At 43.7% G+C, this 25863-nt stretch overlaps 1 protein-coding gene across 4 annotated transcripts in view; it reads left to right on the top strand.

Annotated features, from left to right (window-relative positions):
• Positions 1–16143, top strand: part of LOC132402312 (bone morphogenetic protein 2-like) — a 52127-nt gene extending 35984 nt beyond the window's left edge. For 3 of the 4 annotated variants that reach the window (XM_059985183.1, XM_059985182.1, XM_059985184.1), the window contains 2 exons: positions 5210–5562; positions 15285–16143. In XM_059985183.1, coding sequence (XP_059841166.1) covers positions 5217–5562; positions 15285–16102 — 1164 coding nt within the window. In that variant the 5' untranslated portion in view covers positions 5210–5216 and the 3' untranslated portion in view covers positions 16103–16143. The remainder of the gene's footprint in view (positions 1–5209; positions 5563–15284) is intronic. The other variant, XM_059985185.1, reaches the window with a different exon arrangement.
• Positions 16144–25863: the final 9720 nt, after the last annotated feature.

Genomic DNA, 25863 nt, shown 5'->3' with positions numbered 1-25863 from the left:
AGTTATGGAAACTATGACGATTAAAGAGGAGGAGGTACTGGCACTTTTAAGGAATATAAAAGTGGATAAATCTCTGAGTCCTGACAGGATATTCCCTAGGACCTTGAGGGAAGTTAGTGTAGAAATAGCAGAGGCTCTGACAGAAATATTTCAAATGTCATTAGAAACAGGGATGGTCCCTGAGGATTGGCATATTGCTCATGTGGTTCCGTTGTTTAAAAAGAGTTCTAAGAGTAAACCAAGCAATTATAGGCCTGTCAGTTTGATGTCAGTGGTGGGTAAATTAATGGAAAGTATTCTTAGAGATGGGATGTATAATTATCTGGATAGACAGGGTCTGATTAGGAACAGTCAACATGGATTTGTGCATGGAAGGTCATGTTTGACAAATCTTGTTGAATTTTTTGAAGAGGTTACGAAGAAAGTTGACAAGGGTAAAGCAGTGGATGTTGTCTATATGGACTTCAGTAAGGCCTTTGACAAGGTTCTGCACGGAAGGTTAGTTAGGAAGGTTCAATCATTAGGTATTAATATTGAAGTAGTAAAATGGATTCAACAGTGGCTGGATGGGAGATGCCAGAGATTAGCAGTGGATAACTGTTTGTCAGGTTGGAGGCCAGTGACTAGTGGTGTGCCTCAGGGATCTGTACTGGGTCCAATGTTGTTTGTCATATACATTAATGATCTGGATGATGGGGTGGCAAATTGGATTAGTAAGTATGTAGATGATACTAATGTAGGTGGCGTTGTGGATAATGAAGTAGGTTTTCAAAGCTTGCAGAGATATCTAGGCCAGTTAGAAGAGTGGGCTGAATGATGGCAGATGGAGTTTAATGCTGATAAGTGTGAAGTGCTACATTTTGGTATGAATAATCCAAATAGGACATACATGGTAAATGGTAGGGCATTGAAGAATGCAGTAGAACAGAGTGATCTAGGAATAATGGTGCATAGTTCCCTGAAGATGGAATTTCATGTGGATAGGGTGGTGAAGAAAGCTTTTGGTATGTTGGCCTTTATAAAGCAGAGCATTGAGTATAGGAGTTGGGATGTAATGTTAAAATTGTACAAGGCATTGGTAAGGCCGAATTTGGAGTATTGTGTACAGTTCTGGTCACCAAATTATAGGAAATATGCCAACAAAATAGAGAGAGTACAGAGAAGATTTACTAGAATGTTACCTGGGTTTCAGCACCTAAGTTACAGGGAAAGGTTGAACAAGTTACGTCTTTATTCTTTGGAGTGTAGAAGGTTGAGGGGGGACTTGATAGAGGTATTTAAAGTTATGAAGGGAATAGATTGAGTTGACGTGGATAGGCTTTTTCCATTGAGAGTAGGGGAGATTCAAACAAGAGGACATGAGTTGAGAGTTAGGGGGCAAAAATTTAAGGGTAACACAAGGGGGAACTTCTTTACTCAGAGAGTGGTAGCCATGTGGAACGAGCTTCCAGTAGAAGTGGTAGAGACAGGTTCGGTATTGTCATTTAAAGTAAAATTGGATAGATATATGGACAGGATAGGAATGGAGGGTTATGGGCTGAGTGCGGGTCAGTGGGACTAGGTGAGAGTAAGTGTTCGGCATGGACTAGAAGGGCTGAGATGGCCTGTTTCCATGCTGTAATTGTTATATGGTTATATAGTTAAAATAGGTTGAGTGAACTCGGCCTTTTTTCCTTGGAGCGACAGAGGATGAGAGGAGACCTGATAGAGGTGTATAAGATGGTGAGAGGCATTGATCATGTGGATAGTCAGAGGCTTTTTCCCAGGACTGAAATGGCTAGCATGAGAGGGCAAAGTTTTAAGGTGCTTGGAAGTAGGTACAGAGGAGATGTCAGGGGTACGTTTTTTTAGAGTGGTGAGTGCGTGGAATGGGCTGCCGGTGACTGTGGTGGAGGTGGAAATGATTGGGCCTTTTAAGGGACTCCCGAACAGGTATATGGAATTCAGAAAAATAGAGGGCTTTGGGTACCCTAGATAATTTCTTAGTTAAGAACATGTTAGGGACAGCTTTGTGGACTGAAGGGCCTGTATTGTGCTGTAGGTTCTCTATGTTTCTAAATCTTTCAAGCCTACCTTTAGAAAGATTAAATCCCATTTTGGCTTAAGCTAGTTATTTAACAGAAATGTGTTAATTTTGTCTTATGAGTTTTTAAAATTTATGAAAGGGAATTAGATTAATTTCAAGAACGATAAACTAAACTTTACCTGTTTTTTCAAGGAAGGTTGACTAAAAGATCATTGTCTACTCAAAAGAGCATTGACAATTATTTTTGTATTATCATATGTACAATGTACCAGTGATGCTAATGCACCATGAGCTGTAGATACAATCATTTTTATCTCAGGGGTTCCCTGAGACCTGAAAATTATTTGAAGTGTTCCTCCAGGGCACAAAGGTTGAGAAAGGCTGCTCTGGAGTTTACTGATTATGGTGTGAGGAGAATGAACATCCAGTAAGTGGCAGTTCTGTGGGTGAAAAATGCCTTGTTAAAGAGAGAGGTCAGAGGAGAATGGTCAGACTGTTTTGAGCTGAGGAGAAGGTGACAGTAAGTAAGACTCAAGTTCAAGTTCATTATCATTCTCTGTACAAATATACAACCAAACAAAGCAAAGTTCCTCTAGACCACAGTGCAGTCATAAACATATATCACACACAGCAGCACCTAAAACAAAATATTACCAGAAAATATAATTTAAAATGCACATGAAGTGCACAACACAGGTAAACAGTAAATATTACAATAATTACTATGCAGGAAATTAACCACACATTACAACAGTGAAGAGTATCTATGAAGTGGATGGGTTACAGAGGCTGAACAGCACACCAGCTAATTATCATACTTATACTGATAACTTGATTGATATCACCCATGTCTGCAGGAATGATTAAGGTTATTCATTATCAGTAAAGCTGATTTTTTTTCCCTCAGCAGTTACCAAAGGGGCAATTTAACCATGTCTGCCAGATGGATTAAAATCATCATCCCAGCTAGTCCTTCTAATATGCTGCCTGCAGCCCACATGCCCACACTGTGGAGGGAGGCATATGTAACATGCATGACAAGTATTTCCCTCAAATCTGTTGGAAATGGTGACTTTGTTGTAAAAGAGTAATTTTCCTAAGCTGTCTGAACATTGGCCCCGGTTTATACAAAATTGGCCATCAAGTTGTTGTCCAGTCCTGGAACAATTGAAAGAATCCCTCTCTCATAGAGCCTGAGAGTGATACTTCATGGGAAATGCCCTTTGCCTCAACTAATCCATCCTACCAAAGATGCCCCTCTTGCCACTTTTGGCTTGTATCCCCCTAAACTCAGTCCCTCACAGGAAAAGCCCTCCCCGCCATTGAGGTCTACAAGGTGTGCTGCCACAATAAAGCAGCAACTTCCATGTCTGGAGCTTAGGACTTCTTTCATCATGTTAGTTTCCTTTTGGATTTTATCACTGTTAGTCATGCAAGTCCCGGGTGGAGACTCAGGAATACCATCGCACTCAGATGTAGAAAGATTCTTCATTGCTGTTTCTATAACAATTTTGTTTTACCAGTCAGGATTGTTAGTCCTGAGCTGAAACCCTGAACCTAGAGGGCTGGTGTACCACTCTAAGTCTGGCCTGTACCCTTTGACCTGTTTTGCATTGGTGACCCTATCAAGAACCAAAGCATAAAGCCCTGTCTCCAGCCAACATAGATGGCTGGATAGTTGAATACTGAATCTTAATTCCAAAGAACAGGTTTATTGAATGCCTCTCTGGTGTTTCCCATTCCCTCCCCTCTCCCTTCCCCTTTTCCCAACCATGATTCCCCTCTCTTTGGCCCCTTCCCACTCTCAGTCCACCATAGAGACCCAGATCAGAACCAGGTTTATCAACACTCACATATGTCATGAAATTTGTTTTTCTTTTACAACAGCAGTACAGTGCAATACATAAATTACTACAGTATTGTGCAAAGGTCCTAGGCTCTCTAGCGATATACATGTGCCCAAGATTTTTGCACAGACTGTAGCACACAGCACAAATAGCGCACATGGTTATGAAAGCAAAAAAATCACACAAGCACAGAGAAAAATAATAACATAGACCAATTCCCTCAGTGGCATGGCCTGTATAGTGATCATAATTTGTCCTGGTCCATCAGTCCTTTTAAAGTGTTGTAATTCTTGTTCTTATAAGAAAGGAAACAAAATTTATTCAAGTTTAAGTTTAGTTTCATAGGCATACAAACACAGGTCAAGATGCCATGAAAGGCAGACTTCTGCATCACATCAACTTAAATTAACAGAAATTATATATAATTTACATAATAACAACAACACTCATGTGAGATAAGATCATAAGACATGGGAGCATAATCAGAATCAGGTTTAATATTACTAGCACATGTTGTAAGATACACAATGTAATTTACAAGCAGCACAATGCAATACATAATAATAGATTTTTAAAAAACCTGAATTACAGTAAGTATTTTAATAGTTAAATTAAATAAATAGTGCAAAAATTAGAAATAAAGAAGCAGTGAGGTAGTGTTCATGGGTTAATTGTCCATTCAAAAATCTGATGACAGAGAGAAAGAAGCTGTTCCTGAATCATTGAGTGTGTGTCTTCAGGACCCTGTACCTCCTCCGTGATGGTAACAATGAGGAGAGGACATGTCCTGGGTGATGGGGGTCCTTAATGAAAGACCATCATTAAATTAGGCCATTCTGTCCATTGAGTCTGTTCTGCCATTCCACCATGGTTGATTTATGTTCCATCTCCCCACTCTCTTGCCTTCTCTCTATAAACTTTAACGCCCTTACTAATCAAAAATCTGTCCACTTCTGCTTTAAATATACCCAAAGACTTTGACTCCACAGCCATCTGTGGCAATGAATTCCACAGATTTACCAACCTCTGGCGAAAGAAATTCCTCATCACCTCTGTTCTGAAGGGATGTTCTTCTATTTTGAGACTTCCTTCTGGTCTTAGACTTCCCCACAATTGGAAATATCCACTGAATGTCTTTCTAGGGCTTTCAATATTCAGTCAGTTTTAGTGAGAGTACCTCCCCTCATTCTGTAATCCAGTGAGTGCTGGCCCATCAGGTATGTGGGAGAGTAAAGGTTCCCCTTGCTTGAACTGCAGGGAGAGGTGCTTGGGAAGTGATCTCGAGTTTACACCTTTCCACTATGCATTAACACCACTGTTGAATCATCTTGTACAGCTCCACCATGCTCCCTGCTAGTCTGCTTCTAATAGCCGTGCTATTTGCCTGGGTGCTGGTGGACGGCTTGAACACAGCAGGAGGGAGGAAGCTGGCGGAGACGGTTGCCAGGACAGACGCCCTCCATCCCCTTCCTGACCTGGAGGCTGCCCACGCATTGCGCAGGACCCTGCTGAGCAGGTTCGGACTAGAGAGACTCCCAGAGCTCAGCGGCCAGGCTGTCGTCCCTCAGCATATGTGGGACCTATACCACTTCCACACCGGGAACTACGCTGCAGTGAAGGACTCCAGCTTCATTGCCCTGGAGCACCGCACTTCAGGAACCAACACATTCCGCTGCTTCCATCACCTGGGTGAGTGTGGAATCGATTAAGAGTCCGTATCCAAATTAGAGTCTGAATGTGAATCTGAATCACAAAGTCAAAGTCAAGCTAAATTTATTATCAAAGTATGCATTTGTCATCATTTACTACCCTGAGATATATTTTCTTGCAGGAATTTACAGGAATTATAAGAAATACAATAGTATTTGTGAAAAACTCATGTGCAGATTCAATTAGGTCTTTTAAGAGACTCTTAGATAGGTACATGGAGCCTAGAAAAATAGAGGGCCATGCGGTAGGGAAATTCTGGGCAGTTTCTCGAATAGGTTACATGGTTGGCACAACATTGTGGGCCAAAGGGCCTGTATTGTGCTGTAGATCTTCTATGTTCTGTACAAAGGCTGACAGACAACAAACATACAAAAGGAGATAAACTGTACAAACATTTTTTTAAAAATTAGATAAATAATACTGAGAAGATGAATTGGTAAGTTCTTTAAAGTGTGTTTGTAGCTTGTGGATTTAAAGAGCAAACACGAGGAAATCTGCAGATGCTGGAAATTCAAACAACACACACAAAATGCTGGTGGAACACAGCAGGCCAGGCAGCATCTATAGGGAGAAGCACTGTCGACGTTTTGGGCTGAGATCTTTCATCAGGACTAACTGAAAGGAAAGATAGTAAGAGATTTGAAAGTAGGAGGGGGAGGGGGAAATGCAAAATGATAGGAGAGCGGAGGGGGTGGGATGAAGCTGAGAGCTGGAAAGGTGATTGGCAAAAGTGATACAGAGCTGGAGAAGGGAGAGGATCATGGGACGGGAGGCCTCAGGAGAAAGAAAGGGAGAGAGGGGGGAGCACCAGAGGGAGATGGAGAACAGGCAGAGTGATGGGTAGAGAGAGAGAAAATAAAATAAACAACTAAATATGTCAGGGTTGGGGTAAGAAGGGGAGGAAGGGCATTAACGGAAGTTAGAGATGTCAGTGTACATGCCATCAGGTTGGAGCTACCCAGCCGGTATATTCCTCTGTCTCCGCAGCATCTGCTCTCAGGATGAGGCTGTTCATTCCAGGACGAAGGAGATGTCTTCCTTTTTTAAACAAAGGGGCTTCCCTTCTTCCACCATCAACTCTGCTCTCAAATGCATCTCTCCCATTTCCTGCACATCTGCCTTCACCCCATCCGCCGACCACCCCACTCATGATAGAGTTCCCCTTGTCCTTTCCTACCACCCCACCAGCCTCCAGGTCCAACGTATAATTCTCCGTAACTTCCGCCACCTCCAATGGGATCCCACTACCAAACACATCTTTCTCTCCCCCCCTTTTCTGCTTTCCGCAGGGATCGCTCCCTACGCGGCTCCCTTGTCCACTCGTCCCCCCCATCCCTTCCCACCGATCTCCCTCCTGGCACTTATTCTTGTAAGCGGAACAAGTGCTACACCTGCCCTTACACTTCCTCCCTCACCACCATTCAGGGCCCCAGACAGTCCTTCCAGGTGAGGCGACACTTCACCTGTGAGTCGGCTGGTGTGGTATACTGTGTCCGGTGCTCCTGGTGCGGCCTTTTATATATTGGTGAGACCCGATGCAGACTGGGAGACCGTTTCGCTGAACACCTACGCTCGGTCCACCAGAGAAAGCAGGACCTCCCAGTGGCCACACATTTTAATTCCACGTCCCATTCCCATTCCGATATGTCTATCCATGGACTCCTCTACTGCCAAAATGAATCCAAACTCAGGTTGGAGGAACAACACCTTATATACCGGCTGGGTAGCCTCCAACCTGATGGCATGAACTTTGACTTCTCTAACTTTCGTTAATGCCCCTCCTCCCCTTCTTACCCCATCCCTGACATATTTAGTTGTTTGTTTTTTTTTCTCTCTCTGCCCATCACTCTGCCTGTTCTCCATCTCCCTCAGGTGCTCCCCCCACTTTCTTTCTCCTGAGGCCTCCCGTCCCATGATCCTTTCCCTTCTCCAGCTCTGTATCACTTTGGCCAATCACCTTTCCAGCTCTTAGCTTCACCCCACCCCCTCCGGTCTTCTCCTATCATTTCGCATTTCCCCCTCCCCCCACTACTTTCAAATCTCTTACTATCTTTCCTTTCAGTTAGTCCTGATGAAGGGTCTCAGCCCAAAACATCGACAGTGCTTCTCCTTATAGATGCTGCCTGGCCTGCTGTGTTCCACCAGCATTTTGTGTGTGTTGTAGGTTGTGGAATCAGTTCAGAGGTGAGAAGTTATCCATGCTGGTTCAGGAGCTTGTTAGCTGTAGGCTAGTAACTGTTCCTGAACCTGATGACATGGGACCCAAGGATTCTGTATCTACTTCCCAATGGCAGCAGTGTGAAGTGAGCACAGCCTGGAAGGTAGGGGTTCTTGACAATGGATGCTGCTTTCTTGTGCCAGCACTCTTTGGAGATGTACTCAATCATGGATTCACAGGCCAGAGAAGCAGAATCGGTTTATTATCATTAACGTATGTTGTGAAATTTGTTGTTTTGTGGTAGCAGTACTACGCCAGACATAAAAAATTACTATCAAGCTTCAATACATAAATAAACAGTGGAAAAGAGGAATAGTGAGATGATGTTCATGGGTTGGTTCATTGTTCATTCAGAAATCTGATTTTCTAGGGTCTTCGGTGACATACCAGATCTCCTCAAATTGTTTATGAAACAGAGCTGCTGGCATGCCTTCTTCATGATTGCATCAACATGTTCTGCCCAGGATAGATCCTCTGAGATGTTGATGCTCACCGTTTCCACTATTGCCTCTCAGTAATACTGAACATAGAGAGTAATTGCACCCTCTAGGGGGGACAGGTCTATGTGAAGGGGAGGGTTTAAGGCTGATCATTTTTACACTTCATGGAAATCCTCAACAGCTCAATTGGCAACTGTAGAGAAAGAAAACCAGTGTCAAATCTTGCTATCGTACAGAAACAGGGCCTTTGGCCTACCGAATCTGTGCTGACATTTTCAGGATCTGATATCACCGCCATAGATCATGAAATTTGCTGTTTCGTGACAGCGGTACAATGCACTACGTAATAATAAAAATTATAAATTACAATTATATAATTAAATATATAGTGCAAAAAGCAAAGGCAAAAGAAAGCAAAAAAGTAGTGAGGTACTGTTCATAGTTTCAATATCCATTCAAAAATCAGATTGCAGAGGGAAGAAGCTGTTCCTGAATCATTGAGTGTGGCTTCAGGCTTCTGTACCTCCTTCCTGATGATATCAATGAGAAGAGGGTATGTCCTGGATGATGGAGGTCCTTGATGACAGATACCCCCGTTTGAGGCATTGCTCCTTTAAGATGTCCTCAATCCTGGGGAGGCTAGTGCCAATGGTGGAACTGTCATTTTTCCCCCACAATCCTATCAGAACTCCCCCACTACCCATCTGTGCATGGGGACAATTTATCATGGCCAGTTAACCCACCAATAGACTCAAGAGCAGTTTCGATCCACTGTTAGACAATTGAGGACTAATGCAGAGGTCAGTACCGGGACCTCTGTTATTTGGGTGTGAATGTATGTGGCATGATTAGCACGCTTGCTGATTCACTGTATGTATGTATTTATTGAGATACAGCACAGAGTAGGCACTTCTGGCTCTTCCAGCCACGCTGCCCACCAAGGCCCCCCCAGCCCCCGATTTAATCCTAGCTTAATCACAGGACAATTTACAATGATCAATTAACATACCCACAGGTACGTCTTTAGACTGTGGCAGGAAGCTGGAGCACCTGGAGGAAACCCATACAGCCATGGGGGAAAAGTACAGACTCCTTACCGGCAGAGGCGGGAATTGACCCCGGGCCGTTGGTACCGTAAAGCATTGTGCTAATCTCTACGCTACCATGCCACCCAAGGTCAGGTTCATAGTGGATCAGGTCATAATGAATTGCAGAGATTTCGATCAATTAGGGACATGGGCTGTGGAATGGCAAATGAATTTCAACAGATAATTGTGAGGTGATGCATTTTGGACATTGGAGCCTACACAGAGAATGGCAGGGCACTGATGAGTGTTGTGGAACAATCTGGGAGTACAAGTGAAATTGGCCACACAAAAGTTCAAAGCACAAAGCAAACATTATTATCGAAGAAATATATGTACCATAAATAAGCTTGAGGTTCATTTTCCTGCAGGCATACTCAGCAAATCTATAGAATAGTAACTGTAACAGGATCAATGAAAGATCAGCCAGAGTGCAGAAGACAACAAACTGTGCAAATGCAAATATTTATAAATAGCAGTAAATAATGAGAACATGAGATAATGAGATTAAAAGTCCTTAAAAGTGAGATCAATGGATGGGGCAAGTGAGTGTAGTTATCTCCTTTTATCCAAGATCCTGATAAAAGGGGATAACTACACTCACAAGTAGACAGGATGGTGAAAAAGGCATTTAGCACACTGACCTTCATCAGTCAGTTTTAGTGTAGGGGCATTACGTTGTGGTTATACAATTCATTAGTGAGATCATACGAGTATTCTGAAAGGTTTGGCTCACCTTGCTATTGGATAGACATTTTCAAGCTGGAGAGGGTGCAGAAGAGATTTATGAGGGTGCTGCCAGGACTAGGGGGCCTGATTTAAAGGGAGCAGTTGGTCATATTGTATCTTTATTCCTTGGAGTGTAGGAGAATCAAAGTCTACCTCACAGAAGTTTATAAAACAAGGGCTATTGATAAGGTGAACAGTTATAGTCTTTTTCCCATGGTTGGGGGAAAACACACTTTTCCCTCTCACCTGCACACTCTAGTTTTAGTTTCCCCTGACCCAATCTTATTTATGTCCCTCATGATTTAGGATAAACTCTGTAAGGGTCCCTGTCAGTGTCTGAACTAAAATACAAAAGCAATGTTGTACAGCTGAGGCTTTGTAAGGCCACAATGGAGTATTGCAAGCAATTTTGGGCCACATGTCGAAGAAAAGATTGGCAGGAGGTGAAGAGTGGTAATAAAGGGAACGTTTTCTGGTTGGCTGCCAGTGACTAGTGGTGTTCCACATGGGTCTGTGTTGGGACCACTTCTTTTTACATTATATATCATTAATTTGGATAACGGAATTGATGGCTTTGCGGGCAAGTTTGCAGATGATACAAACATAGGTGGAGGGGCAGGTAGGTTTGAGGAAATAGAGAAGCTACAGAAGGACATAGTCAGATTAGGAGAATGAGCAAAGAAGTGGCAGGTGGAATACTGTGTCAGGATGTGTATGGTCATGCACATTAGCAGAAGAAATAAAAGTGTAGACTATTTTCTAAATGGAGAGAAAAATCAAAAAGCTGAACTGCAAAGGGACTTGGGAGTCCTCATGCAGGATTCTCTGTAGGTTAATTTGCAGATTTAGTCAGTGGTGAAGAAGGCAAATGCAATGTGAGCATTCATTTTGAGAAGACTACAAGTTAAACGCAAGGATGTAATGTTAAGGTTTTATAAATCACTGGTAAGGTCTCAATTGTAGATTTGTGATTTGGGCCCCTAATCCAAGAAGTGGTGACATTGAAAGGGTTCAAAAGATTTTCACAACAATTATTCTGGTGTTGAAAGGCTTATCATATGAGGAGCATTTGATTGCTTTTGGCCTGTGCTCAGTGGCATTTAGAAGAATGAAGGGTGTTCTCATTGAAACCTATTGAATGTTAAAAGCCCTCAATGGAGTGGATGTGCAGTGGATGTTTCCTATGCTGAGGGAGTCCAAGACCAGAGGACACAGACTTAGAATGGAGAAACGTTCAGTCAGAACAGAGATGAGGAGGAATTTCTTTAGCCAGAGAGTGGTGAATCTGTGGAATTCGTTGCCATGGCCAATGTGTTGGGTATATTTATGGCAGAGGTTGATAGATTCCTGATTAGTTGGGATATGGGGAGAAGGTGGGAGATTGGGCCTGAGATGGAAAATTGAAATTGGGTTCGCTATGAATGGCAGAGCAGACCCGATGGGTCAAATAACCTTATTCTTCTCCTATACCTAGTAGTCTTATGATCTTATGAAAAACTGTAGAGTGGGTCCAGAGGAAGGTCACAAGATGGACTGGTGTGGAGAGTTCCAGAGGAAGGTCACAAGATGGACTGGTGTGGAGAGTTCCAGAGGAAGGTCACAAGATGGACTGGTGTGGAGAGTTCCAGAGGAAGGTCACAAGATGGACTGGTGTGGAGAGGGTCCGGAGGAAGGTCACAAGATGGACTGGTATAGAGCGTTCCAGAGGAAGATCACAAGATGGACTGGTCATGGAGAGGGTGCAGAGGAATGTCACAAAATAGACTGGTCATGGAGAGGGTCCGGAGGAAGATCACAAAATGGACTGGTCATGGAGAGGGTGCAGAGGAAGGTCACAAAATGGACTGGTCATGGAGAGGGTCCGGAGGAAGGTCACAAAATGGACTGGTCATGGAGAGGGTCCGGAGGAAGGTCACAAAATGGACTGGTCATGGAGAGGGTCCGGAGGAATGTCACAAAATGGACTGGTCATGGAGAGGGTCCGGAGGAATGTCACAAAATGGACTGGTCATGGAGAGGGTCCGGAGGAATGTCACAAAATGGACTGGTGTGGAGAGGGTCCGGAGGAAGATCACAAGAATAATCGCAGGAATTAAAGGATTAACATATGAGGAATGTGTGATGTCTCTGGGCCTGTACTTGACGGAGTCAGCAGGATAAGGGTGGATGGGATCTTTTTGAAATCTACTGAAAGGCTTGGGCAGGTGCCTCATATAGGCTGCTTCCATCATTAAGGACCCCCATCACCCAGGTCATTCCTTGTTCTTATTGCTACCATCAGCAAGGAGATACAAAAGCCTGAAGGCACATGCTCAATGATTCAGGAACAGCTTCATCCCCTCTGTTGTCTGATTTCTGATGGACATTGAACCCCTGAACGCTACCTCATTGGCTTTTTTGCACTACTTGAAGGGAGCGAGTCTGTATCAAATTATCTGCAACCTGACGGCTATTCCATTATGTGAGCAGATGATCTTGATCGAGCTGCATCTCTACAGCAGACCGGGCACTGGAGGGGTGTTGCCTTCCACATCTGGCAGGTTTTGTTTGGATGGGCGATCACCGACTACTGGAGAGGTGGCAGCCTCCTGCCAACCAGTCCCAGTAGGAGGTCTGAGGGGGGCTGAGTGGAGGAGCCCTGAAGGATGGGTGAGAATTGGTGGGCTTCACTGTAATTCATGTCTTTTATATTATTATGTATTGCAATGTACTGCTACTGCAAAAACAACAAGTTTCCTGATATATGCCAATGATACTAAACCTGATTCTGAATCTGATTCTGTTTCCGCTAGTAGGAGAGTCTAGGATCTGAGAACACAGCCTCAAAATAGAAGAATGTCCATATAGAAATGAGATGAGGAATTTCTTCAGCCAGAGGGTAATGAATCTGTGGAATTTGTTGCTACAGATGGCTGTGGGGGCTCAGTTGTGGGTGTATTGAAGGCAGAGATTGCATAGTAATGTAGCAGTTAGCAGAACACTTTACAGCACCAGTGATCAGGGTTCAATACCTACTACTGACTGTAAGGAGCTTGTAACTTCTCCCCATGACTGTGTGAGTTTCCTCCACATACTCTGTTTTTCTCTCACACTTCAAATATACAGGTTAAGGTTAGTATGTTGTGGGCCTGCTGCGTTGGCACTTGTGGGCTGTCCCCAGCACATCTCAGACTGTATTTGTTGTTGACGCAAGCAATGCTGTATGACATTACGACTTGAACCCCTTCCGCCAAACCTGCCTCAGGTTCTACCACTCAGGGGCAATTTGCAGTACTCAATTAAACTGCCAAACCACTCATCTCTGGATGAGGGAGGGATAGGTAGAGTAGTGGTTAGCACAAAGCTTTACTGTACCAGAGACCAGAGTTTAATCCCCACTGCTGCCTGTAAGGAGTTTGTACGTTCTCCTCATGACCACCTGTGCTTCATCCGAGTGCTCTGGTTTTCTCCCACAGTCCAAAGCCGTACTGGTTAGTAGGTTAATCAGTCATTCTAAATCATGGGTTCCCAACCTGGGGTCCACTGACCTCTTGCTTAATGGTATTGGTCCAAGACATAAAAAATGTTGGGAAACCCTGTTGTAAATTGTCGTGTGATTAGGATAGGGTTAAATCAGGGTTTGCTGGGTGGCTTGAAGGGCCAGAGGGCCTGTTCTGTATTCTACTTCAAGTGAAGGAAAATCAGACCATGGGGTGGAACCCACACAATCACAGAGAGAGAGTGTACAAGACATCCGGATCTCTGGCACATTCACTCTGAGTTGCCACACAGCACATGGAACAGTACAGTACAGGAGGAGTTCCAGTTATTTTATACAGATTTTCTCTTGTCCATACAGCAATCCCCTGATTTAATCATAGCCTAATCACAGAACAAATTAATGTGCCAACTGGTACGTCTGGACTTGGGGAGGAAACTGGAGCGCCCAGAGGAAACCCACATGACCATGGTGAGAATGTGTAAATGGTGGGAATTGAACCCAGATTGGTGATTACTTATGCTGTAAAGCGCTACATTAACCACTACATCACTGTGCCACACCTATAAATATTATATGTGTATTATAATATGCCGCTAACGTAAAATAAAAAAAATATCCTAATAATAATACCTCAAATAAATATCTTATTTAGGTAGATATATATAATGTAATGTACATATACTATTATATATAAAATATAATGAGGGAAAATAACAGCTTGTACGTTCTCGCTGAGACCACATGGGTATCAAAGTTCGAAGTTTATTATCAAAGTACACTTACAATACAACATTTACAGCCTGGGATTCATTTTCTTGTGGACATAATAAATCTATAGAATAATAACTATAACAGGATTAATGAAAGATCACACCAACTAGGGCATTCAACCAGAGTGCAGGAGACAACAAACCCTGCAAATACAAAAATAAATATATAAATAATCAATCAATCAATCAATATTGAGATGAAGAGTCCTTGAAAGTCAGTCCATAGGTCGTGGGAACATTTCACTGATGGGGCAAGTGATGGTGAGTGAAAACTCCTTTGGTTCAAGAGCATTTTGGTTGAGGGGGAATAACTGTTCCTGGACCTGGTGATGTGTGTCCTGAGGATCATGTGCCTTCTCCCTGATGGCAGCGGTGAGAAGAGAACATGACCTGGGTGGACCTGCATTGCTGATGATGGCTGCTGCTTTCCTGCAACAGTGTTTCATGTAGATGTGTTCAATGGTTGGGAGGGATTTAGCCCTGAATGTTGTTACTCCACGTCAATCACGTCTGCACACTCCCCTGTGCCATCAAGCTGTCCATAACAGTACATTGTCAAAGCATGAGCCCATCTGATTACTTTTCAATGTATAATTCATAACATCAGATTCTGTAACAAGGCTCATAGATTAACAGTGGTTGGGAGGACCCCACCCCACCCTACTCCAGGTGTTCTGGTTTCCTCCCTCCGCCCAAAGATGTTCTGGTTGGTAGTGTAATGTCTATGGGCAACTACAAGTATATTAACTGTCATTGTAAACTGTCCTGTGATTAGGCTAGGTGGATTGTTGTGTGACGCAGCTTGTTAGGCCCAGAAGGATCTGTTTGCACTGTATCTCTAAATAAATAAAATATTCAATGGGCCATGGGGTTCATTACTCTGGCACCACCACTGTCCTGACTGTGCCAAGCTGTCAAAGTTGGTGTTGAGTCTTCATTCAGTGTTTAACCAGACTGACAGTTTGTTTTCTGCTCCAGAAGACCAGGAGGAGGGACCACGGTTGGAGGGAGCGAACCTGCATCAGATGGTCTTCAACCTGACAGCCATTCCAGTTGGCGAGCAAATCATCTCAGCCGAGCTGCGTCTTTACAGCGAGTATGATGGCTGGGCAGATGCCAGGCACCAGAGGGTCGGTGGATACCACCTCTGGCAGGTTCTGCCTCAGCAAGCGGCTCACCGACTACTGGAGAGGCGGCAGTCCCCTGCCAACCAGTCCCAGTGGGAGGTCTTTGATGTGGGCCAGGTGGTGGAGGAGTCCAGGAGGATGGGTGAGGGGCTTGTGGGCTTCCTGGTGAAGGTGGGAGAAGCTGGAGGTGACACTGGGCCGCTGAGGGTCAGCAGGTTGCTAAGGGGTATGGAGGGGAGCTGGCCTCTGCGAAGACCACTCCTGGTTACCTATGGTCTGGATGGGAAGGGATTCCCTCTGCATTCCAGGCCGGAGCAGTCCAGACGCAAAAGGAATTCCGGGAGAGGTTGGGGCCGGAGCCAATGCCGGCGGAAGCCACTGTATGTGGATTTCAGGAGAGTGGGCTGGACTGAGTGGATCATTGCTCCCCGGGGCTACAACGCCTTCTACTGCCAAGGAGACTGCCGCTTCCCACTGGCTGACCACATGAACTCCTCCAGTCATGCAATTGTACAGACCCTGGTCCATGCAGTCAATGGCAAGGTGCCCAGGGCTTGCTGCGTACCCACCGAACTCAGCCCCGTCGCCATACTGTACCTGGATGAAGAGGAGAGGGTGGTCCTCAGAAGCTACCAGGAGATGGTGGTGGAGGGCTGCGGGTGTCGCTGAGGGTCACAGGGCAGCAGGCAATTGGGGGGGGGTGTTACAGAGACAGGGAGAGGTGTAGGGGAGGGAGAGGGTTACAGACACAGGGAGGGTTGCAGGAGCAGAGGGAGGTTACAGAGATGTGGAGGGGTGTAGGGGTTGGAGGTGGTTACAGTCACAAGGAGGTGTATAGGGGAGGGAGAGGGTTACAAACACAGGGAGGGTTGCAGGAGCAGAGGGAGGTTACAGAGAAGAGGAGGGATGTAGGGGTTTGAGGGGGTTACAGAGATAAGGAGGGCAAGGTCTCCAGATGGATTTGAATTAAAGGAGGAAAGTTTGATGATACTTTTTGTTTGATTTCCTGTTGTCAGTGAAGAGGATGGGACTAGGAGGTAGAAGGAAAGGAAAGGGGTGAGAGGAGAGGAAAGAAGATGAGGAGAGAGATGCACTGCAAACCCTTGAGCCCTCACAGTGCACTCAAACTGTCCCCCATCCTCACACCACCAAATGGAAGAATTGTATTCATATAGCACCTTCACCTCAGAATATCCCATTTTGACTTGGGGTCAATATGGAAAGATCACCTGACTTCTATCAGATTGACTGAGGAGGAAATGTTGAACGTCTCCGGACCTCAGCCGATGTCCATTGGGGAATGCCATGCAGGCTGAATCTCATTATCCCTCGGTATCATGGACTATCATCCCAGGATGGGTAATTCTTCTCTTAGTCACCACAAGCTGCCAGTGTGCGTCCCACCATAGAACTGTGGGACACTTGGACACTGGATGCCGGCTTGAACTGATGGGCAGTTTCTCCACGAGCTTGGCCAAGTCTCAGCTCAACATGGAACACCACCCACCCTCTACAAAATGTTGATGGACTATTCGACTAACAGAATCAGAATCAGGTTTAATATCACTGGCATATGCCATGAGATCGTTGTTATGTGGCAGCTGTACATTCCAAAACACAATAATAAAAAACTAAATTACAGTATAAACTAGAAGTTTAATTAAGTAGTGCAAGAAGAGGGAAAAAAGTAGTGAAGTAGCATTCATGAGTTTAATGTTTGTTCATGGGAGAGGGAAGAAGCTGTTCCTGAATTGTTGAGTGTGTGTCTTCAGGCTCCTGTACTTCCTCCCTGATGGTAGCAATGAGAAGAGGGCATGGCCTGGGTGATGATGGATGCCAGCTTTTTGAAGGCATTACTCCTTGAAGGTGTCCTGGATGCTGGAGAGTCTGGAGCATCGCTCCCCAACCTGCTTCTGCCTGTGTCCAATCGATCGATGCTTTCCAGAGACGACCACTAGTGGTTATTTGCATCTTTGAGACAGCTCCCTGACCCCTTCCACTCCCAACCTGACCATGTCTATTTCAATGGTGCTATGGGTATGCATACCCATGGTATATCAGCCATGAGAGATAGCTTCTAGCAGTTCATTGCAAATATAAGTTACTATCAACTTAAAGAGATGATGACGATTATCTATCATGTGTATATCAAAACAGAGTGAAATGCATCGTTCTGCGTCAGTCCACGGATGTCGCTGGGGGGCAGCCTGGGGGTCACCATGCTTCCGATGCCAACATAGCATGGCCACGGCTCACTCTCCCTAACCAACACGCCTTTGGAATGTGGGAGAAAACCAGAGCACCCAGACAGAAAGCACAAACTCCCTACAGTCAGCTGTGGGAGTTGAGCCTCAGATCAGTATCTCTAATGCTAATGTTCTCCCTAATTTTTTTATACAGCTGCACAGACCAACAATTACTTTGAGCAGGAAATTTTGACACAACTCAAAAACTGTGCCGCACTTTAAATGCTATTTTTTTGTATAATGCATACTATGAATATTTAGAATGTTCAGGATATTTAGAAAAATCACATACTTTGATTTTTTTTTATTAGTTGAAGGGTATAATGAAATACAGTACAGCAGAAAAAACCCTTCATGTTCCATAAACGTTTTCTTGCTGCATCCAATTCCGGCTGCACAGAAACAAAGGCTATGAGCATAGGGACATTTCAGTTAGTGTGTGGCTGTGCCCCCATGCACATGTTACATGTGGCTGGTGGTGTGAAGTGATTGTGCTAACCACTATGCTGCCAAATTATACATAACTTACATGACAAAATCAATATCACAACACTGCTGCAAGCTGAGAGAGAGAGAAAGCACTATAGTGTTCGGGATAAGAAATATCTACAGTCCATGAGTCAGCCAGCCTTTTCATCTTCCAGAGGCACATGAGATTCTGTAGATGCTGCACATCTTGAGCAGTGCACACAAAATGCTGGAGGAACTCAGTAGGTTAGACAGCATCTATGGAGGGAAATGAACAGTTGGTGTTTCAGGCTGAGATCATACACCATATTTTGGCCTTTGCCACTTTCTAGTCCTGATAAAACGTCTCGGTTCAAAGCTTCGACCACTTATTCCTCTCTGTACATTCTGTCTGACCTGCTGAGTTCTTGCAGCATCTTGTGTGCATCTCCCACTTTCCATACTTGGTTTGTGTGCTACGAGTGGACAATACTGAACTTTAAATCAGAATTGGAATCAGAATCAGATTTAATATCACTGGTGTATGTTGTGAAACTTGTTAACTTGGCGGCAGCAGTATAAAGCAATATGTAATAATCTTCATGTACAACACGCTGGAGGAGCTCAGCAGGTCGGGCAGCATCCGTGGAAACGAGCAGTCAACATTTCAGGCCGAGACCCTTCGTCCGGACTGAAGAGGGAGGGGGCAGGGGCTCTATAAAGAAGGTGGGAGGAGGGTGGAAGCTGCCAGGTGAAAAACCAGTAAGGGGAAAGATCAAGGGGTGGGGGAGGGGATAGGCAGGAAAGGTGAAAAAGGAATGTAAGGGAAAAGCACTATGAGTAGTAGAAGAAGGCAGAATCATGAGAGAGGTGATAGGCAGCTGGAGGAGGAAGCAGAGTGAGACTGGGGTGGGGGGAAGGGAGAGGGAGGGAATTATAGGAAGTTGTAGAATTCAATGTTCATGCCAAGGGGCTGGAGACTACCCAGACAGTATATGAGGTGTTGCTCCTCCAACCTGAGTTTGGCCTCATCATGGCAGTAGAGGAGGCCATGTATGGACATATCCGAATGGGAATGTGAAGCAGAGTTGAAGTGGGTGGCAACCGGGAGATCCCGTCTGTGGTTCTGACTCCTCTTACTACCCATAGTGCTTTCCCCTTACATTCCTTCTTTACCTTTCCTATCTATTCAATCACTTTTAGATGTGTTAGTTCTTTCACAGTGTCCATATATTTTCTTCTTTGCCTTCCTCTTCCATGTTTCCCAGGCATATAGCCTTATAATCTAAGGCATTCTAGTTCTCCCTTTCTGATGACATGGCCCAGGAAATTAAGTTTGCTCTCATTTAATGTTCTCATTAAAGATCCTATTTGTATGGGCACATTGGAGTACTGTCTCATTAGTTACCCTATCTCTATATGATATTTTCAGCATTTTTCTAAGAAACCACATTTTCTGTTGCTTCTAAGTTTCTTTGGAGTTCTGGTGTTATAGTCCATGTTTCGGAAGCATACGGCAAGATTTTAGTAGCCTAAGCCTTGTTGTCATAGAAATGTGTCTTTTGGTAAAAATGGGTTTCAGTTTTTGGAGGTTGGTTTTGGCAATGGCAATTCTTCTTTTTATTTCTACTTCTAGCATCTTGTGATATAAAGCTACAAAGGTAATTAAAGCTGGTCTTTTGTTCAACCTCTTGGTTACCAATGTACAATTGGCAGTTGGGAGTATCCTGCTGTTTCGATATTACCATACATTTGGTTTTTTACAGTTGATGGTTAGACCAAAATCTGCACTTGTTTGTATTACTTTGTCTAGGTCTAGGAGGATTTGTAGTTCTTCTGCAGCTCTTTCTATTAGGGTGGTATCGTCTGCAAATCTTATATTGTTGATGTTAACACCTCTGATTTTTAACCCATGTAGGTCTTCTACTTCTCTGAGAATCATTTAAAGATTCAAAAAAAAACGATTCAAAAACTTTATTGTCATTCTAACCATACATCAGGTCTGCAGGGCAGAATGAGACAGTGTTTACCAGGAGCAGTGCAATCATAACATAACAAACACAACACTAAATAATAAACACAACAAAAAATAGTAAAACACAACAGCCACATGTCAGTTAAAAACAAGTTATGAGTGTCCAGTGCAAGTTAAAAGTGTCCAAAGCAGAGTCAGGTAGAGCAGCTACTTAGCAGTCTGACAGCCTGTGGGAGGAAGCTGTTTAGTAGCCTTGTGATTTTAGTTTTGATGCTCCTGTAATGTTTACCTGATGGCAGACAAACAGTTCATGGAGAGAGTGTGAGGGGTCTTTAATGATGTACCGTGTCTTCTGGAGGCATCGACTCTGAAAGAGGTCTTGGACAGAAGGCAGGGAGACCCCAATAACCTTCTCTACTCCCCTAACCACCCTCTGCAAGGCTTTTTTGTCGGCAGCACTGCAGCTGGAGTACCAGGTTGTGATGCAAAAGGTCAGCACACTCTCAACCACACCTCTGTAGAATGTAGTTAAGATGTTAGTGGGGATTGATGCTTGTTTAAGCTTCCTCAGAAAGTGCAATCTCTGCTGGGCTCGTTTCACAATCTCAGTGGTGTTCCTGGACCAAGTGAGATTGTCCGAGATCTGCACCCCAAGGAACTTGATGTTTTCCACTCTCTCCAATGTGGAGCCGCTGATGCTGAGGGGTGTGTGCTCAGGCTGAGACCGTCTGAAATCGACGATCATCTCCTTGGTTTTGGTGACATTAAGCATCAAGTTGTTGTCACTGCACCAGCTCTCTAGGTGTTTGACCTCCTCCCTGTACATTGTTTCATCATTTTTGCTGATGAGCCCCACCACTGTGGTATCATCAGCAAATTTAATGATCAGGTTCTCCTTGAATCTGGCCGCACAGTCATGTGTTAGCAGTGTAAACAGCAGTGGGCTGAGCACACAGCCTTGTGGGGATCCAGGGCTCAGTGTGATGGAGACAGAGATGTTCCTGCCAACACGGACAGACTGTGGTCGCTGTGTCAAGAAATCCAGAATCCAGTGACACATGGCAGTGTTAAGGCCAAGCAGCGACAGTTTCTCCACTAGTCTCTGCAGGATGATGGTATTGAACGCTGAACTGAAATCAATGTACAGGATTCTGGCATAAGTGTCTTTGTTGTCCAGGTGAGAGAGAACCGTGTGCAGTGTGGTGGATATTGCGTCCTCCGTAGAGCAATTGGACAATAAGCAAACTGTAGAGGGTCCAGCGATGAGGGGAGGCTGGCTGTGATATGGGCTTGACAAGCTGTTCAAAACATTTCATCACTTTGGGGGTCAGGGCAACGGGACGGTAATCATTCAGACATGCTACAACTGATTTCTTTGCTGCAGGGATGATTGTATAGATATATTCACTATAGATATTAAATAATTCCGGTGAGGCAATGCATCCCTGTCTAACTGCTCTTTGAATTTTAGTCCAACTGCTTATATTATCATCAATTTTTACTGCCACCATTTGATTCCAATATAAATTTTGAAGCAGTTGTTGGTCCCTTTCGTCAATGTTTAGTTTAGTGAGAATTTGAAATAATTTTTCATGATGCACTTTGTCGAATGCTTTAGTGCTATCAATAAAACAGAAAAATACATTATTTCGATATTTAGTTGCCCTTTCTGAAAGCATTTGTAGTATGAAAATTGCACTCCTGGTTCCTCTATCCTCAATAGACCCATATTGCAGTTTAGAAGTTTTTGACCATAATTTATTTTTAATTCGACTCAGAACAATTCTCAACTAAATCTTTATCATGTGACTCATAAGACTGATTGTTCTATAATTTTCACAGTCAGTAGTTCCAGGAGTTTTTGGCAGAGTTATAATGATTTCAAGAGATCGTCAGGCAATACACCAGACTCATATATGCCATTAAACAATTCAAAAAGAATATCAATGCCCAGATCTTCTAGGGCTTGTACCATTTCCACTGAAATTTCATCAGGTCCAGTGGCTTTACCATGTTTCATGCTTTTCATTGCTTTAGTTATTTCTTCTTTGGTAATAGGTGGGCCAGAATTAGGGTGTTTAATATCTGGGGGTTCCCCTCTATTATCCTCAAACAACTGCTCTATATACTGAATCCTCCTCTCGCGTACTTTATCTGGATCTGTTAGTCTGGATCCATCTGCTGCTCTTATGCATCCTGTAGAGGGGGTTTTCTTAATTCCAGTAATTTCCTTAACTTCCTCGTGCATTTCTTTGCTGTTGTTAATATGATCTTCTACTTCATTGCATTTTTTGATTCAGCCATTCTTCCTTTGCAATATTGCACAATTGCTTGGTCCGTCTGTCTAGCTCTCTGTATTGCACTTCATTATTCTTCACTAACCTTTTTTCCATCAGATCTAGAATTTCTTGGGTTATCCACCCCTTGTTGGTGTGTTGAATTTCTTGTACTGGGATTATCTCCTCTGGTGGTTGCTGTATAGCATATTTAAATCTGTCCCAAATAGGTGTTTTGTTTTCATTGAGATGTTCTTCTACAGTTGTTTTGAATTGTTGCTTAAGCATGCTATCATTTTTAAGTTCTCCCAACATATACTTCTTTCTCTTTTTTCCATGTTTCAGTTTCTTTAATTTTGACTTGATGGTAGCTATTACAGGATGGTGATCTGAACCACAGTCTGTTCCTGGGTAGGCTTTAGAATTTGTGATACTATTTCTAAAACGTTCATCGATGGTAATGAAATCTATTTGATTCCTTGTTCTATCTCCAGGGCTGATCCAAGTACACAATCTACGTGGATGGTTTTTATGCCAAGTATTGTTGAATACTTGGTTGTTTCTGACACACCAATCAGTAAACCTTTCTCCATTTTCATTTTTCTCCCCTAATCCAAAAGGTCCTATGATGTTATCAACCCTTTCCTGTCCAACTTTGGAGTTAAAATCTCCCAGGACTTGTTTCATATCCTGAGATTTACATTATGTATGGGGTGTATGGGGTGGTTTGGTCCTGACTAAATATCAGGAAATGCCAATAGCAATTATATAGCTTCTCCCACCCAAGACAACTCCGCCTTCACATAGGACTGAGATCCGGGTGTGTCCTGGCTCGCTGAAGGTGCTCTGTCTGTGGTGAATGTTTGGTACCAGACTAATAGTGGTGGTGTCACCTATAGTCACTGAGGTCCTCGGCAGCAGGGAGATGGATTCCAAGCTTTGGTGGAGGATTGTCTTTGTACAACAACAGCAAAGGTTGGGCGATGTCTAGTGTATGATTCCCAATTGGGAACATCAGTAGAGGTCAAATGCTCCAGTTAGATGAGCACTGCGGCAACAGAAGGCAACGGCAAACCACTGTTGAAATTTCTGCCTAGTCAATCATGGAAAGAAACAAAAGAAGGAAACCAGACAACAGCGTGAATGGGGTTGATTCTAATCAACAGAATAACACCTCGCTTGGTAGGAGTCGTCATGTGCTGCAGGTGACACCAGACCCTCATCCAGAGACTGTCAGCAATAGGGAAAGGCTAAGGGTAGCAACATGGAGCATCCATACACTTTACTAGAAAGGAAAGTTGGACGACAAGTTAAATGAAATGAAAAGGTTGGAAGTTGATATCTTAGGCCTGTCAGAAATTAGATGGACTGACAGTGGCAAATTCACTAAGAGTAGTTCTCTGATAATGTATTCTGGAGGTCAATAACATACGTATGGAGTTGGAATTATTTTAAACAAACAAGTATCAAAATGTCTTATGTAATAATAGAGAGAAAAAACAGAGAATTACAGCAAAAACTGTATATAATTTAAATAGTTAAATTAAATAAGTAGTACAAAAATAGGAATAAAAAGTAGTGAGGTAGTGTTCATGGGTTAATCTGATGGCAGAGGAAAAGTTGGTCCTGAATTGTTGAGTGTGTGCCTTTAGGCTTTTGTACCTCCTTCTTGATGGTAGCAATGAGAAGAACACATGTCCTTTCAAGATCATCACTATAGGTGCCACAGTCTTCAGGCTCTGCCTACACTCAGAGAATAGAAGTACAGCCAGGTGATCAGACTTTCCAAACTGTGGGTGTGGGATAGCACAGTAAGTGTTAGTTTAAAGGTATGGGGTATGCCACTGGCCCGGTTAACACTAAGTGCCCATTTCACAGTGATCCTCAAGGTAGGTGTGCCTTGCTTCAGTCCATGGACAGAATGATTTTTCACTCCAGGATTTAACCTTCAGTCACACTTAACAGATCTTCGAGACTAAGGTCAGTGGGGCAGTGGGGGGGGGGCATGGTTTGGGTGGTGGGTTTAAATTCTTTGAATTGTTGGTAATGTAGAAGGAGGACATTCATCTCATCAAATCAGTGCAGCATTCCCACCTTTCCCTATAGCCCTTGTTGACTACAAACCCCCAAATGCCCAACCAATTCCCTTTCAAAGGCTGTGTTTCCACCACTCTTCCAGGTGGTGAGTTCCTCCACCCCACCCTCTGAGACAGAGTCTCCCTCACAGCTCCTTTGTACAGAGATGAGAAGAAATTCCTTTATCCAAAGTGTGATGAATTTGTGGAATTTGTTGCCATGGGCAGCTGTGGAGGCCAAGTCTTTGGGTATATTTGGAGGTTAGTCAGAGTGTTAAATATTATGGGAGAAGGCAGGAGAAAGGAGTTGAGAAGTATGATAGCAGAGCAGACTGGATGGACCAAATCGCCTAACCCTGCTCCAATATCTTAAGGTTTTTTGCTGTAAATTTTAAAGCTTTGGCCCCAACTCTTGTTGATAAATGAAAGAAGCTTCCTGTTGTTTTCTGCGTCTCACCCACTTGTGATCCTGTCCCCACCCGTTTCCTCAGCCTCGCCTCGTGGCTAAGATCTCCCTTTCCTGGCACCATTCACGTGACCCTTTCCTGCACCCTTTCTGGGATTTTTATGTTCTCCCCAGAACTGGAGTCAATTTAAAGATAAAGAAGAAAAAATAAAGATGATCTCAGCAAATTGTTTATCATGCTAGATCCTAGCATCTGCAGTCTCCATAAGTCCATGAGAGATAGAAGCCATCGAGTCTGCTCCGCCATTCCAGCATACCTAGTTTATTGTCCCTCTCAACCTCACTCCTGCCTTCTCCTCTACTAGGAGATTTATAATTGTAACATCTATTTAAAAAAAGAATTTAAAGTATATTGTGGTATGATAAAAATTCAAAATCAATTTATCATCAAAGTACTTATATGTCATTTAATACAATTTTGAGATTAGATTAAGATTAAGAGATTATTATCCCTCTCAGCCCCATTTTCCTGCCTCTCACTTTGACACCCTGACTAATCAACAACCTATCAAACTCATCTTTAAATATACCCAGGACTTGCCCTCCACAGCTGTCTGTGGCAATGAATTCCACAGATTCACCACCCTCTGGCTAAAGAAATTCCTGCTTGTGTCTCCATTACTAATCAGTCATTTGATTTCATCTTTATCCGTCACCGTAGTGTAGTGGTTCACACAACACTTTACGGTGCTAGCAACCCGGCTTCAACTCCTTTCGCTGCCCGTTAGCAGTTTGTACGTTCTCCCCTGTGACCGTGTGGGTTTCCTCCGTGTGCTCCGATTTCCTCCCACAATCCACCAATTGGTGGGTTAATTGGTTGTTGTAAATTGTCCTGTGATTAGGCTAGGGTTAAATCGGGGGACATGAAGCTTGAAAGGCCGGAAAGGCCCATTCCACGTTGTATCTCAATAAATAAACAAACAGCTGGGCAGCACGGTTAGTATA

This window comes from Hypanus sabinus, chromosome 11 (genome assembly GCF_030144855.1).
Source record: "Hypanus sabinus isolate sHypSab1 chromosome 11, sHypSab1.hap1, whole genome shotgun sequence".
Classification (NCBI taxonomy): domain Eukaryota; kingdom Metazoa; phylum Chordata; class Chondrichthyes; order Myliobatiformes; family Dasyatidae; genus Hypanus; species Hypanus sabinus.
The sequence above is the reverse complement of the archived record's forward strand: the minus strand, read 5'-3'. Positions and strand labels throughout refer to the sequence as shown.